Below are 16,529 nucleotides of genomic sequence, written 5' to 3'. Positions count from 1 at the left end.
ACTTCTTTGTGCAAAGTTATTTCCTGTTGGAAACATATTCTTTGATTATAAAATCTTTAGGCTGGGCGCCATGGCTCACGCCTGTAATCCCAGCACTTTGGGAAGCCAAGGCGGGCAGATCACCTAAGGTCAGGAGTTCAAGACCAGCCTGGCCAACATGGCGAAACCCCCATCTCTACTGAAAATACAAAAATTAACCGGACGTGGTGGTGGGTGCCTGTAATCTCAGCTACTCAGGAGGCTGAGGCAGGAGAATTGCTTGAAACCAGGAGACGGAGGTTGTAGTGAGCCAAGATTGAGATCACGCCATTGCACTCCAGCCTGGGTAACAAGAGCGAAACTCCGTCTCAAAAACAACAACAACAACAACAACAACAACAACAACAAAAAAAAACCAAAAACAAAAACAAAACAAAACAACACTTTATCTCATAAGTTCAGAAGTCACAGCATTAAGTAAGAGGGCAAAAGAACAACAAATTTTCCACCAAAATTAAAAATAGAAGTGAAATTCAATTTCAAATAAATAATTTCCCTATATATCCTACCTGGCAATTGTTTAGAAGGAAAGACAATAACTAATACAAAATCATCTCATGTCATTTATAATTATCTAATCACAATATAAATGCTTATGAACATTGGAATATAGAGCTGGAAACTCTCCTAATGAAAATATTTCTTTCAAAACCAAAAGAGCTCTATTCTGCAACTATTTTTCTTTCTACTCTAACTTTTACTATATGTCGTTTAAAAGATATTGTTAAGGTAAAACCAAGAATAAAACCCATAGCAATGCAAATTTAAACTTTCATATAGGTGAATATATTATTTTACCCATAAACCACATATTGTATAATAATTTTATAAAGGGAAATGCTATATAAGACACATGCAATGTGGATGATGTCAATTTTACTATCATTAATATGCTTATAATTTATTGTTCAGTTTTTGAAATATAAATCTTAAGTTTCAAAGATGAGGAAAGGGTATAATCGTATGATCATTATCTCTATAATGTTGAGATAAATAATCATAGAAGTACAAATTAAAACTACCAACAAATATATGTAGAAGTGAAAAGTAAATGTCTATTTAATATTTCCCAATTCAAATCACAGGAAATAATAAATGATAAATGTCTATTGTTTTATCAGACAACTTAGCAAAGAATATGAAAAAAAAAATAAATTCTAAGCATAAGCTATAATGGGAAATCACCTGGAATGATTTATCTCCAACTTTGTAACTATGTGATCAAGGGGAGGGGAGGACCTGTTTATGGGATATATTGCTTACCTCTCCCAAAGATAACCTTTTTAAAAGATACAAGAAATTAAGAATGTATATAATCGAGGAAACATAAATTCAATTTTATAGTCACAAGTTTGTTCCCTGAACATCCAGGGCACTGTTTCTGAGCATTCTCTGGATTGTTCTTACAGTGCAGATTCCTTGGTCTGCACACAGACCAAGGGAATCAGGACCTCTAGGTGCCTCTGGTGACGCACCAGAATATATATTTTAAACAAGTGCCGATGTAATTATCCTACATACTGAAGTTTGAGCATCTTCCACCAAATGTATGCACATTTCAGAAAACAAATGCATATTTCTTAAAACAAAACTCTTTACTGAAGTATTACTTTATTTAAGGAGTACACCCATTTGAAAGTATCATTTAAGGAAATACAAACTCTAAGAAAAACTGGGCATCTTTTACTTAGTGTCTAAGCGCTCTTAATCTCAGCTCATTTTAAGCATGATTTTTACTCACATCTGTACACAAACCCTTGGAAGACATATACATAGTTCCATCTTGGGTCCTCTAGGTTTTGAGATTAATTTGGCCTTAATAGTTCTGGAGGAGATCTCTTTTCAACTGAAATGGCAGAAATCAAATCCGAACTCAAGTCAATGGGCAACCTGGCACTGTGCTTGCATGGGCTGTAGGTGGCCTGCTATAACTATGAGTGAAAATGACTACCTTTTCCATAGAAGCCATTCTAGTTTTTTAAAAATAAGAAAAGTGGCCCAGGCATGGTGGCTTATGGCTGTAATCCCAGCACTTTGGGAGGTCAAGGTGGGTGGAGTGGATCACTTGAGGTCAGAAGTTCGAGATCAGCCTTGCCAACATGGTGAAACCCCATCTTTACTAAAACATATATATATATATATAAATTAGCCAGGCATGGTGGTAAGTGCCTGTAATCTCAGCTACTCGAGAGGCTGAGGCAGGAGAACTCCTTGAACCTGGGAGGCAGATGTTGCAGTGAGCCAAGATCATGCTGCTGCACTCCAGCCTGGGTGATGGAGTAAGACCCTGTCTCCCAGGCACTTGTTTAAAATATACATTCTGGTGCCTCACCAGAGGCACCTAGAGGTCCTGATTCCCTAGATCTATGTGTGCAGACCAAGGAATCTGCATTTTAAGAATAATCTAGAGAATGCTCAGAAACAGTGCCCTGGATGTTTAGGGAACAAAGTTGTGACTATAAAACTGAATTTATGTTTCCTCTATTATATACATTCTTAATTTCTTGTATCTTCTGAAAAAGTTATCTTTGGGAGAGGTAAGCAATATATCCAATAATTTTTGTCTTGTAATTTGCTTTTCTTATTTTTATTTATTTATTGAAAAATAAGCAAAACACAAGACAAAAAAGGTTTTCCTTCATTATGACAAAATACATACACACGTATGCATATTTCTTGCATACATTATTGCAAAGCCTTCTTAATTGTCTTCCTTCCTTCAGTCTTGCTCCTTCCAATACATCCTTATAGTGCTAAGTGAATGACTTTTTAAAAATACCATTATAATCATGTAACTTCTCTGCTAAAAATATTTCAATGGCTTAGGTGGTAAAATACATTAAAAAAAAAAGAAAAAAAAATGTCAATGGCTTCCTACTGCTTACAGAATAAAATCCCAAGAGCTTTTTCAGTACACACAGCCTCATGTGCTTTGGGACCACATCCTGGATCACTTCTTTGGCCTCATCTCTGGCCACTTGAAGAGATCTGTGGATCCTTGGCTAAATGGCAGTTCCCTTCTGCAGTGGCCTCTAATGCACTGACACGTGGTTGCCTCTGCTTCCCAGTTTGCCCCTCTCCCTCTAGTTCGCCCCTCTGCCTCCCAGGTTGCCCCGCTTCTTCCTAGTTTGTTGTTCCTTCTTCCAGCGAACTTTGCCGTCACACTTTAGCTTAAAACACATATCTTCCAGGCATCTAATCCTTCTTCAGGTATCTAATCATGTTCAGATTAGACACCCAGCCAATGATGTGCCCCCTACTCTCTCCCTACTATATCCTGAACTCTTGAAGGACAGAAACTATCTTTTGTCATCAAGGTGCCTACCACAGGCCCTGATATACAGATACTGAAAAAATATCTGGCAAAGGACCAAGGTGGAAGGCTCATCTGGGTCTCTTCTGTTTCATTATATAAAAATATACTGTTTACTTCTTTTCACATGTTAGAAATAAGAATATTTTCATCAGGTGTCATAACAAATGGGTGATTTGACTTCTCAGTTAATTTTGTCCAAATATTCAACATTACAGTTATTGATTTTTTCACCTATCTAAATGGTATAGGTAATAAATGTAAAAGTTCTTATACCACATTTAATTTGTACAGTACTCTCTCAATTTCATAATTTTTTTAATGATAGCAATAAAGGCCATGTATTTTTTAAGTATAGCAGCAATAAATATCAACATATACTTATAAACTAAAGCTAATAAGGACTTTATTTTTAAAAATGTTACAATGTTTGCATAAAGATTTAAAAACCAGATTCGATTAGTTAGAAGAATGAGGAAGTGCCTAACTATAAATTTAAACCAATAAAAGTTTCATTATTAATACATTTTAATAAAAGTTTTTCCACCTAAAATGCAGTCTACTCCTCTCTAGGAATTAAAAGTAATAAGTAAAAAGTATACAGTGTACATTATTAGCTGTATCTCATTTTTAATTTTTGAAAGATTTGATATTAGCTGTTGGCTGAGGTAAAAATATTAGATTCATTTTCCTAATTAAGATATTAGACATAATATCAAGTGTACTAGTCCAAAGGATTTGGGCATATAAAACAACTGTCAAAGAAAAGTACCTTTTATTGTCTGATTACTCTCAAGTACATATTGATTTATATGTAGAAAATAGCATCTACTTATTAGATGCTCATAGAAATAGTGCCTGTATATCTTAATGCCTTTAGAAAACTCTAAACTCAGCAACATAATTGAAATTCCATCTTTCCCTTAGTAAAATATCACAACCAATCCTAAAGCTATAGTAAAGATAGCTGTGTACCCATATTTTCCACATTCTTCTGACAACAATCTTTTTGATAAAGGTAATTTAAAAATACATATTATAAATATTATTTACTTGTATGACTTTGAAAATCTTCTCTCATAAATCAAGAAGAAAAAATATTTGATCAGACTGTGCCCCTCCCACTTTTGGCTGAGAAAAATATGGTGACCATACTATAATTATAAAAGTTTGCTCCATCCCTAAGCGATCGGGCCCTATAGGCAATACGGAGGATTCTCCTCTATGCTTGAAACTCCTCACCACTGTGTGCAACTCCAGGTATTCCGGGATGGTGGTGCTGGGGGAAAGTGCTCAGTCTTGGGGAAGAATCCTGTGGAGATGCAGAGCTGAACAATGGCTTTTCAGGCTTCTTCATAGTAGTCGGAGAAGACATATCTGCAAGAAACAGAGGAAAACCCAAAGCTATATGACCTGCTTAAGCTTGAAGATTCATTCATCATAATGAGAGATCTCCCAAATTTTAGCATTCTCATACTTTGGCTCTCTTACAAAATATATCCTGAGTATCAAAGATCTAGCTATTTTGGAGCTCTGAAATATTTGTTCAATCTCCATGGAAGCTAGAAGAAGGCTTTATTAAAATTGTCATCAGAATTATTACCATTACTAACTAAATCTTAAACTTCTAAAAAGCCCAAAGTCTTGTTTCCTTTAGCTCCTTGGTTCACACAAAGGCCTTCTTTACCTCAGCATTTCATTGTTAGATTTATATGATTCAGGAGACTGTCTTTCAACCTGGCGACTACACTGTGAAAATAGAAGACAACTGGTACAAATGTGAAAAACAACCTTTGGGGATGCTGGTAATTATACCACTGATTTCACAGCTTTTATGGAAAACTCATTCGTTTAGCAAAAAATACATTCCTTAATTTTCTCATTCTGTAAACATTTACTGGGTTTTTCTATTGGCCAGATAAAATGAAGATGTTAAAGGAATTAAAAGTAATTCCTGCTCTAGGGACGCTCACTGTTGGTGAGGAGGAAAATGATTAGGAGAAAATGGTTGTAAACAGTTGAGAGGTACAATGTGTGTTGAGAGCAGGGAAGTTTTGGAATTTGCTGATACGTCCCCAGCTGAGATGCACAGGGCAGAGATCATCTCAGCCTCCCCAGGATGAGGAAGGCATTTCCCATTGGCACCATTTTCAAAATGTGAATGGGGATGACATTCTAAGAGAGGAAATACTCAGAAAAAAAAGAGGGCATAAAATACACAAGTAGTTTGAATAGTGTGTGGAGGGGTGAAGGATGAAGAAGAGGAGCAAGCCTCTGGCAGGTCCCATAGGATGACGGGTCTCCAGCTTCCTGTACAAACGTCTGAATGCTTACCCTCATGGGAGGAACACTATCGCCAGGCAAAATATGATCATAATGACAGTTTACAGCAATGCCCCCAGAAACTAAATGGAGGGCAGACTGGCCAAAACGGAGACAGAAATCACTAAGACCACTTCAGAAGACAGATTCATTAATACATTTTATTCCATAAATACTTGTTCAAGACCTAATTTATGCCACATGCTGCACTAGCCTGTGAACACTGTGGTGAACTGGACTTACTTGCAGCTCCTATAAAGCTTAAAATCTAGTAAGGCAATGTGGACAAGTAAGAAGGAATTGCAAAAGGTGCTGTGATAGGAAAAGAATTCAGAGATTTCAGGCTTCATTCATTCATTCATTTCATAAATATTTAACACTGTCAAACGATAGATCATGAGAGCTTTGAGTAAGCATCAGGATAGAGATAACGCAATAAATATTTAAACAGAATTTACCCAATTAAATTAATAACTGATGTAGACTGTCATCATCTTAGTTGACTAAGAGACTATACCATGCAGTTTGGAATAAATAGGGAGTTCAGAAAGAAACTGATTAGTAGAAAAGATACACCTTGGTTTTAACAGGTTGAGTGATGTTGACTCTAATGGAAGTTTACCAACTTATAGTAAAATGTTATAAAAGTGAGATGAGCTATAAAATTTGTATTTTATTACTAAAAAATGTTAAATATATTCACAAGTAGACAGAATTGTAATGGATCCTCATGTACCCATAACCCTACTTCAGCAATGATCAATTCATAACAAATCTTATTTAATCTTTACCCCATCTACACTTTCTCTCCCTGTGGTACTTTGAAGCAAATCCCAGATATCATATAATTTTGCTTCTAAGTAGTTCAGTATGTATCTTTAAAAAAAAGTAAATCTTTATTAAAAGAAAAAAAAGCAACACTTTATTACACATACAAAATGTACACAATTTACATTTTCAATTTGAATTTTTTTTTTAAAATGAGCAAAGACCTTATGGTGTTATTAATATAAAAAACTAATTATCATTACATTTTACCATTTGAAAAATTACCTAAGCTCTGGTAAAGGCATTCATAAAATTAAATATGCATTTTCAGTATGGTGGCATTTAAAGGATGAATATGCTACTGTAAAAGCAGTAGACATCACAGTCTGCAAAAAATGCCAGGCGTATTTGTAGCTGTAAGCTACGATTTGTGACTAACTGGTTGTCATGCATCTATCAGAACTTTGATGAGTCAGAGAACCATTTCTGTATATCTTTTTCAAAAAGAAAGAAATTGTTCATAAAGCCACAGCAATTAATGCAACTATAAAAAAAATGTAAACCATGGTTTCAAAAGTAGACAAAGAAAGCTATTTCAGCTAACATATCTTTAAAGTGCCAAAAATAATACTTATTTTTGCTTAAGAGCTATATGATTTCAAAAGGTAATACTACAAATATAGGCTTTTAACTAATCGATGTAAAATCTTAGACATACAGATTATTAGAGGTGGAAATAACCTCTATTCTACCTTTTTTGTTACAGATGATGCAACAACTTTCCATTCCAAGTTTTTAATTTAAAGTTAACTGTTAGAAAAAGAAACTGGGGACTTTTTACTTATATTCTTCTGCTTTACCTGTGTTTAAATATAAATTTCAAGTAAAATGGAACTGGGTAAATCAGTTTCTAAAAATTCCATAGTATAAATAATAAAGGATAACTACACATTATTTAAAAATTTAGGCCGAGTGCAGTAGCTCATGCCTGTAATCCCAGCACTTTGGGAGGCTGAGGTGGGTGAATCACCAGAGCTCAGGAGTTTGAGACCAGCCTGGCCAGCACAAATAAACTAAAAATACAAAAATTAGCTGGTCGTGGTGGTGGGCGCCTGTAATCCCAGCTAGAGGCTGAGGCAGGAGAATTGCTTGAACCTTGGAGGTGGAGGTTGCAGTGAGCAAAGATAGTGTCATTGCACTCCAGCCTGGGCAACAAGAGCAAAACTCCATCTCAAAAAAAAAAAAAATTTAATGTGACCACAACTTGAGAAACAAAACAGTGTCATTCTAGGTATGTCGTTTCTAGAGAAGTGGATTAATTAAGGCAACTGCAACTACTGTAACTATCAGACTTCCCATTAAACCCTCACAAATTCACGAGTCTCCTTTTGTAAAGGGCACATAAATCAAGGGTGTTTATATAGAACTTGAAGATGATTATGTAATTTTTAATGTAAATTATGTAAATTTTAAGAAACAAAGCATTTGCATTTTCTTAGCCAAAATGACAAACTTGCTTTTACTAAATAATTATGATGAGTCCATTTATTTTTTCAATAAGTTTTGGGGCATTCACCTAATAATAATGGTACTTTCATAGAGGATTATACAGACCAACACAGAAGAAAAAGAATAAAATTTGCTCTTCAAGTTGCAAAGGGAACCACAAACTCTTTTCTTAAACAACAAAAGTAACTTAAAATAGTAAATATAGGAATGGGAAGGTTCACTGACCAAACTGAAAGGATTTGCTTTAGAAATCGGTAAAGAATGGTAGTATTAGAATATAGGCTTAATTGTCTTTGTTGTCTCATTAAATGAAATTAATTCTTGGCCCATTAATAAAAATAAACTGCTGGACGGCACGCAGAAAGCACTATGCTAAGAACTTAGGAAGACACAAAAGTGAATCCCCTTTCAAAATAAATAAATAAGTAAAATGCTCTCTAGACTAGAAGGGGAAATAAAAGATCAATTATCTGGGGAAAAAGTAAGGGTAGAGTTTCTAGCTATTACATTTTAATCATGAACCAAACTAGTATTAATTTTATTTTGAATGTCTACAGTCTAAAAGACTTCATGCTAAGGTGAAAAACGATATTGTTTCTATTTTTAATGTTCTCTTATGCTATAAAAAAAGTTTGAAAATGAATATATAGAAGAGATAGTTTAAAGTGACCTTTCTGTGAAGAAAAACAAATGCCATGCTTTTCACAATCTATTGTCCTTCAAGCAGGAAGAATAATACATAAAAAGATTAAGTTGAAAATAAGTTGAATAATAATAAAGCTGAATAATGCATAAATATATAACTTGAATAATAATGCATACATAATAATGCATAAGTTGAATAATACATAAAATATAGAAGCTGAAAAGAGATGCAAGTTGATAAGCAAAGGATTAGCTGATGTTTCTACTGGTAGGAGGGAGGCAGGAGTTGCTGGTAGTTGATTAGAAAGAAATAGAGGCCAGTGATGGCTTGAAATCAGACAAAACAATTTAAATTTGATTTAGAAAATATTAATTTATAAATGAATTGATTTTAGAATAAAAAACTTTCTAAAAATTTGATTTTTTTTTTTTCTGTTCTCACCGCCCTTTTCACTTGTACCTGGTTGAACCAAAAATTTTCTTCCTAATCTCCTCCAGGCCTTCCTCACCATGACAAATAAAAACCAGCAGCTGGCATCGTATCCTTCAAACAGTATCTTTCTCATTCCAAGTTGTACCACAGTACCACATTTTTATATAGCTCTTTTTCTTTGTTACTCCATTTTATCTAAACTTTAATGAAGCTAATTTTCTTATGGCATCTTTTAGGAGCAGGAAGAATACCTTTTTTACTCTGTGCCATTACTGGTCTATGACATTCCCTGGAACTAGAAAATGAGGCATTTCTACTTTCCTTATCCCACCCATAAAACAATGCTTTACTCACTGAACAAACTTGTTTTCTCCTTAAGTAATCTCTCTTGGAAAACCCTGAGATCTAGATTTCATTAATGATCTTTTGTTTGCATCTTATGTTACTGGACAGATTTTTCATTATTTACTTGTTGTATCCTTTGCATATACTTTTTTTTAGATAGTTGACTAATGGCTTACCTCCTAAGGAAAAATGCTTTAATCAAAAACACAAAATGATGTAGAGGCTGGATGAACATGCTACTTGGGAAGAGAATGAAAAAAAAAGTAGAAATGAAAGAAAGAAGAGGTAAAGCAGGCACCATGTCTAGACAGCTTATTTTAGAATCTCTTGCATGTGAAAGAAACTGTATTATGAGATGATGACTAGTAGTGTAGGATGAGCAAAATAACCACAGCCAGTATATCTTAAAATTCATGTTCCATGAATAAATATCACCAGACAAGAAGTAGCTGAATGTAAAGCAAAGAGAAAAGAAAATCAATCACTAAGTTCCTAGTAAGCGTGAGGAACTATGGCTATGCATAAAGTTCAAGACGCTAAACAAAACCACGTGGTCCCTGCCCTGGTGATCCTCGTGGTCTAGCAGAGAAGGGAAAAATTAAAGACAAAAATGTATTAAATAGTTGCAATCATAGTAATATTGGATTGTAGAAAGAATTCCTCTTAGTGACAGATTAGAAAGAGTAGTTTTAAAGAAAGATTCACATTGACGGTATTCTTCTTCAATGTCTACACCCATGTTTACATTTATAATTGGAAAATTAGTTATGACTTTAGAAACTGATTGTGTAGTTGAATATGTGATAAAAGATCACCATATAAGAAAAAATTCAAGTAGGCTACTGATAAAATTGGTTCATTTATTCTTAAGCATCCCTTTTAATAAGTATTTTGCAAAATCAAATTATCACATGATTTTTCCTGACCATACTATATATATTTTTGGCACTGTAACATATATATATCCTAGCCCTTGATGTGTCACTTATTTCACAGCATCACTTCAAAGAGATAAGGGCTTAAGCAAATAAAGAGTTAGATCAACTCATCTCCCAACAAGGTAATTTCATCTACAAAGGAATAGAGTCGCTGTGAAACACAGCGTATGTACTCGACTCATTGGCAGCTTGCACAAATGGCGCTCCAGATGTATATCTGTTCAAGTCAGCCCAAGGCAACAATTTTGATCAATTCTAATGTGATAAAATGCTGCAGGGAAAGTGTGCAGAAACGTGTTTACGTCAGCCCTTAATTAAACTGTTGTTCACTTCCAAAGAACCTTAGGAAACACTAATGAGACATGAGTTTTGGCAATTTCTTCATCAAAGCAAAGACCCCTTCCTCAGTCTGTAGCAGCCTGTCATCCAAGTCGCTCCCGGGATAAATGTCACATGGCACTCCAATCAGTTAGCCACCTGTTAGTAGAACTTCACTGAAGTCAACTAGTGATCTAGGGCAAGCTCAAACAGCCACCTTAACACCTGCCTGTCTGGGACACCTGCTCCTTTTTCACGTATAGTAGAGCAATATGTTAGCTTTTCCAATATGCTCGAGTAGATTAAGGTTACAAATCAGACTTCTAAAGCCTACATAGAAGACATATAATTTTCTTTCTTGAAAAATTCCTTTTCTTCTCTATAGTAACACAATTTTTTAACAATTTTAAATTAATTATGTAAGAACACACAAGAATTCTTGAATTTCTGGAAGCTATTATTTTCAGCACACCGTAACACTAAATTAAAATGTATTAACTGTGCCAGTCCTATGATTTAGTCCTATTTCAAGGATAGAATAGTCCTATTTCTATCTGGTTAACAAAGAAGCAAATTACTTCAAAATGTTTTAAAAGTCCAATTATTTTACATATTCCTAAATTGTCTTCCTTACTTACATGTCATACTTGTAACTTCTAAACAAGTCTAAATGAACCCTACAAATACAAGTCACCATTTACTGGCTACTTTTATTCTCCAGTATTTCATGTTAAAGTTTGTTTTATTGCTACGTGCTTACAGAATTATAATCATTGTTAAAAATATCTAAATATCTTCTTTATTCTTCACATTCTCAAGCTGCTGAACAATTTACAGGATCCCTCTTTTTCTTTCTGCTCTTCTTTTTCTTTTCTATCTTTTATTATTTTGTAAACTTTATTTACAAGGTCTCACTCTGTTGCCTAGGCTGCAGTGGCATAATCATGGCTCACTGCAGCCTCAAATTCCTGGGCTCAAGTGATCCTCTCATCTCAGCCTCCTGAGTGGCTAGCACTATAAGTACACAATCACACCTGTCTAATTTTTAAATTTTTAGTAGAGACAAGGTCTGGCTATGTTGCCCAGGCTGGTCTGGAACTCCTAGTCTCACTAGATCTGCCTTGGACTTTGAAAGTGTTGAGATTATAGGTTTGATCCACTGGACACGTTCTTTTTTTCTTTCTTCCTTTTCTTCTTCTTCTACTTTTTTTTTTTTTTTCCCTGGCAGAAGAAGACTCAAAGTGTAATGAAAACAGTTGCAAAACTTCTGTTAACTTTGACCCTCTGGTATGATACAGACCAGAGAAGGAAAGCTCATACATAGGGACACATAGCTTAGAGACAGTCCAATGGCTGGGATTTGACAAGGTTATATTATATTGACAAGTTTTATCAAGCTGATACACCTTCATAATTTGCAAAGTTTTTTATTTTTTGGACTTTTGTAAGTACTAGACTTTCATAGATTTTTTAAAAAGAGTTTTATAGGTATACAAAAACTGAATATTGAAAACCTCTTCAGAGACCAAATTCATCGTTGAGTGAAGGCAAAGGTGGTCAACACATCCATCACTCCATTGAAACTGTCAAGCAACACAGCACTGAAAGTGAAAAATGAGCTTTAGCTTAACTGGGATATTTCTGGTTTCCATTAAAATGTTGGGTGGAAGTTGGAAGACAACATGAAAAAGAAATGAACCATCTGTGTAAAATAATAATGTTATTTAAAATAAATAAGGTAGTAAATGAGAGGCTACTGAATCAAGTGTGTGGGATGAGTTTTGTAGCTGAAATCTGACATTTTTACTTCAGGCCACAAATCCAGAGTCAGCCCTGAGACAAGGAAACAGTTTGGGCTCTGTTCCCAGAGGACTAGGAGAAAGCAGAGAAGATGATTGCCAACTGAAAGCTAAAAAAACCACAGTTTCTCTGCCTCTGTTTTTGCCCTGGGATAAATAGTGTTGAGGAGAGGAAAGTGTCCAGGTTATTTATAACTGTGTAAGTGTTATGTAGAATAAGACAACTATTAAGGCCAGATTGGAGCAGCATCCAGCCAGATACTTTAGATTCCAGCCCAAAGCTTTGATGTATTTATTTCTAAGGGTCTCCCTGTAGAGAACGACAACAATTCTTACTTTAACACATTTTACCTAATAAATAAAAGCCTGGTGATGGGGGAGGGAGTGTGTCCTGGAGGAGAAAAAAAAGGACAGAGAGACCAGGCAGGCTCTGCCTTTACTTGAAAGCTTTGTACAATCCTCAGGTACCCTCTCAATTTCTCCATTTTCTTCACAAATGGAGCAATCCTGGCTCATGGGGAGAAGATATATGGTGTGCTCCTTGATGGTTTAAATGAAATATAAATGATAAAAAAGGGGTGCATGGGTAGAGTCACAAGGCCACAGAGAATGTTCTATACACTTCTATCAGAAGACATGCTTTGAAATTGCTTATAGAGCCATATGCTACACTGAAATTATTATGGCTGTAACAATGGAGTTAAGCCACTCAGGCACTGCTCTAGGGAATGTAAATTGATAAGGTCTTTCTGGATTCTATGCCAATATTTACCAAAAGCCTCAGAAATGGACATAAGATTTAACTTAGTAATTCTATAGTGGGAATGTATTTATTCCTGTAACAAAATTTCATTGAACTTCTGCTTGGTGACTTCATGCCAGGCAGTCTGCTAGGGACAAAAGACAGTGAAAAGAGCTAGACAAGAATCACGTAATCAGATTAGGCACAGAGTTACATGCAGTGATGTTTACTGTATCTCTTTTTATAATATGAAAACTCCAAAACTATCTAAATATTCATGAGCAAAGTCGATATTTAAAATTTTATGGTATAGCTAAAGGATGGCATATTATGTACTCAATACAAAGTGGAAGGATGGGTGCAGTGGTTCATGCCTGTAATCCCAGCTCTTTGGGAGGCTGAGGCAGGTGGATCAAGACACCCGAGGTCAGGAGTTCAAGACCAGCCTGGCCAACATGGCGAATCCCTGTCTCTAGTAAAACTACAAAAATTATCCGGTCATGATGATGTGCACCTGTAATACCAGCTACTGGGGAGGTTAAGGCAGGGAGAATTGCTTAAACTGGGGAGGCATAGGTTGCAATGAGCCAAGATGATACCATTGCACTCCAGCCTGGGTAACAGAGTGAGACTCTGTCTCAAAAAAAAAAAAAAGTGGAAATTGAAGGCTATGGTAAAATGCCATTAGATTATAAATGAAAGACAAAAGTAAACCTTACAAAATAGCATATATCATATAAGCTCATTTTACTGCAAAAATACATTCATAGAAATAGAATGCACTGAAATGCAGAAAAAATACACAGAAAAACAGGCTGGCATATATACAGTCAAATATTAACAGAAGTTATTTTTATATGATGAGTTTACAGGTGATTTTTATTTTCTTCTTCATATTTTATAGTTTGTTTTTTTCAAATTCCTCACAAATAGCCATTACTTTTACTATAAAAATTGTAAAAATACATGTTTTTGGGAAAACTACTGCCTGCAGCTCCACAGAATATTACAAACAATTCCCAATGCTGGGTTGCAAATAATGGATCCTGTTATGTGTCCAGCATTATACTGCAAGAAGGAAAGCCTCATATTAGCTTGGGTATTGGATGTTGCAAAACTGTAAAATGAAATGCTTAAATGTAAGATTTGCAATTTAGTTGGCTACAGGCAAAACAACGTCTTTTGAAAATACAGTGAAGAAAAAAGAATATCTAAATATCTGTGTCTAAGGACTCCTCTAGATGTTAAATTTTATGATTGTGTGGCAAATGCGAACAAGTCCTTCCCACACACTCCAAGTTAACAAAAAGCTCTGAATGTTATGACAAGACATATGGACGTAATCCCACTACAGTAGTTTGATGATGATGCCAGATGATTCAAAAAATAATTAGCTGCCATGTTAAGAAAGTATCTCCTTATATATATATTTACATTTATCACACTCTAAAATAACACTGGAAAAAATGGCAAGCTGCGTTAAGAGGAGATAAGATGTCATCTTCAATTAGATTTCTCAACCATTTTTTAAAATTTATGAAATCAGTTTCTTTTCAAATGAGAAAGTATGGTGGTCTCTGTGTTAAATAAATGAAATCCTTACTTTAATTATTGAGTTATTTAATCTTAATTACACTCGAGCATATTACTGTATTCCTGAGCAAAGTAGAATATTTTCTAATAGTTGAAGTCTCTCTTGCCATATATTTTAACCCAAGCCCAAGCAGCTTGTTCCTACAAGTCTCTATTTTATCACTTCTCTATAAAAAAGGTCTTGAGGCTACACCCACACCCAGCACAGAGTTAAAGCTCAAACCTCCCTGAAGCTCACAAATACCTTCCAGAGACATTTTTAAAACTCCTTTGAATAATGAAGACCCGTGCCAAAACAATGAATATGGAATAAATGAAAACTACTTTTTAAAAACACTTCAAAATGCTTTTGTCCACTAAGCAATTTCATCTTAACAGACAGACAATGATAAAGTGTCTTGAGTAATGTGTGTAAACCTAATTTGAAAGAGGGAAAAAACATCAAACAATTATGCAAGATTTGGAGCACGTTTCAGTCACTTATTAAACATTGGCATAGGTAAATAGCTGCTATTCACCATGCCTCTTGGGAAAACCTCTTGGCTATGGAGGCTTATTAGTGTTAAGCATCTGTGAGCCATGGGCTATAAAATAAAATCAATACCATAACCTTAACTGTAAAAGTCAGAAAGATACTGGAAGAGTTCTAATTTAACAAGATTATAGATGAGTTTTCAGAGGAGAACATTTGGGGAAAAGCCACGCATTTAAAAACATTTATGCTACAAGACATCTCAAGGTTTTTGTTGTTACTAATGCTGTTATTATCCACGCTGGTAATGGTTAGGGTTGATTTAACTGATGTGTTACTTTAGCGGATTTACAGGAAAGTCCTAGAAATGATCTGGAACTTGCTTCAAATAAAATCATTAAACTGAGGTAGTAAACTAATTGCTTGAGAACAATTATGATTTGATGTGATTTAGTGTGGTAGAAAAAGAATTACAAAAATTTTAAGGTCATCAGTTCAGCAGCTCAATGCAAATATGATTACTCTGCACAATATTCTCTTTCTCTTAATGGAAAAGTAGTCAAAATTGGTATAAATTGTAGTGTTTAAGTTCAACCTAAATCTATATTTTTTTCTCCAAGAAATGTAAATGAAGAAAAAAAGAACATTCTGTCAATGAAAATACTATGATGGCATATTTATTATCCTAATGGTTTGAGAAATCATGTGAAATTCATCAGTAACAAAACCTCTATTTAGTAATGGACCAATTACACTTGTGAGATAATGTCAATGAAACCGAATATTGTCACAGGATAATGGTCTCCCATTGCTATATCCCTAGTCATTTAGAGAAAATAAATGTTGCCGTCTGGCTGAGTCATTTGTTTTCAAAGTAGGAGACACTGATGCTATAACAAGGTTCTTTTATAATAACTCAATCTCTATCAATCATTTCTTGCACCAGAATGGTGCAGGACAGGACATGCATTTGTGAGAACTGTGCATTCCTCAGGTGTAAAGCAAAACATATGGGGCCTCCAAGGACATAAGCAGCCCAATTACTGTTATTCAATGAGCATATTTAAAATGAACATTTAAAAAATAATTTAAGAAACAGAAAACTTTCTGAATTTTCCAAAGGATCCATATTAAAGATGGCTTTGAAAAAACTCAAGTACTGAAGATCTTCAAATTCGTCAACTCCCACAGATTCAAAATCGAAAATGTTAGAACACAAAGAAACTTTAGTATACAACTCTGTTATTTTACAGATGGGAAACTCAAGATTTACTGAAGTTAAGTGATTTGTCT

General features: G+C 34.7%; 1 protein-coding gene across 15 annotated transcripts in view; it reads right to left on the bottom strand.

Moving 5' to 3' along the window:
- NFIB (nuclear factor I B) overlaps positions 1 to 16,529 on the bottom strand; it is a 236,631-nt gene that overhangs the window by 38,852 nt on the left and 181,250 nt on the right. For 13 of the 15 annotated variants that reach the window (XR_001107646.2, XM_012453511.2, XM_012453513.2 and 10 more), the window contains one exon: positions 4,595 to 4,729. Coding sequence is in view for 14 of the 15 variants with exons in the window: in XM_012453511.2 (XP_012308934.1) it covers positions 4,595 to 4,729 (135 nt within the window). In the remaining variant the exon portion in view is untranslated. The remainder of the gene's footprint in view (positions 1 to 4,594; positions 4,730 to 16,529) is intronic. The other 2 variants (XM_064381539.1, XM_012453510.2) reach the window with 1 other exon arrangement.

This window comes from Aotus nancymaae, unplaced genomic scaffold (genome assembly GCF_030222135.1).
Source record: "Aotus nancymaae isolate 86718 unplaced genomic scaffold, 86718_ANA_hifiasm-v0.15.2.pri h1tg000003l, whole genome shotgun sequence".
Taxonomy (NCBI): Eukaryota; Metazoa; Chordata; class Mammalia; order Primates; family Aotidae; genus Aotus; species Aotus nancymaae.
Note: the sequence above shows the minus strand (reverse complement) of the source record. Positions and strands in the feature narration are given on the sequence as shown.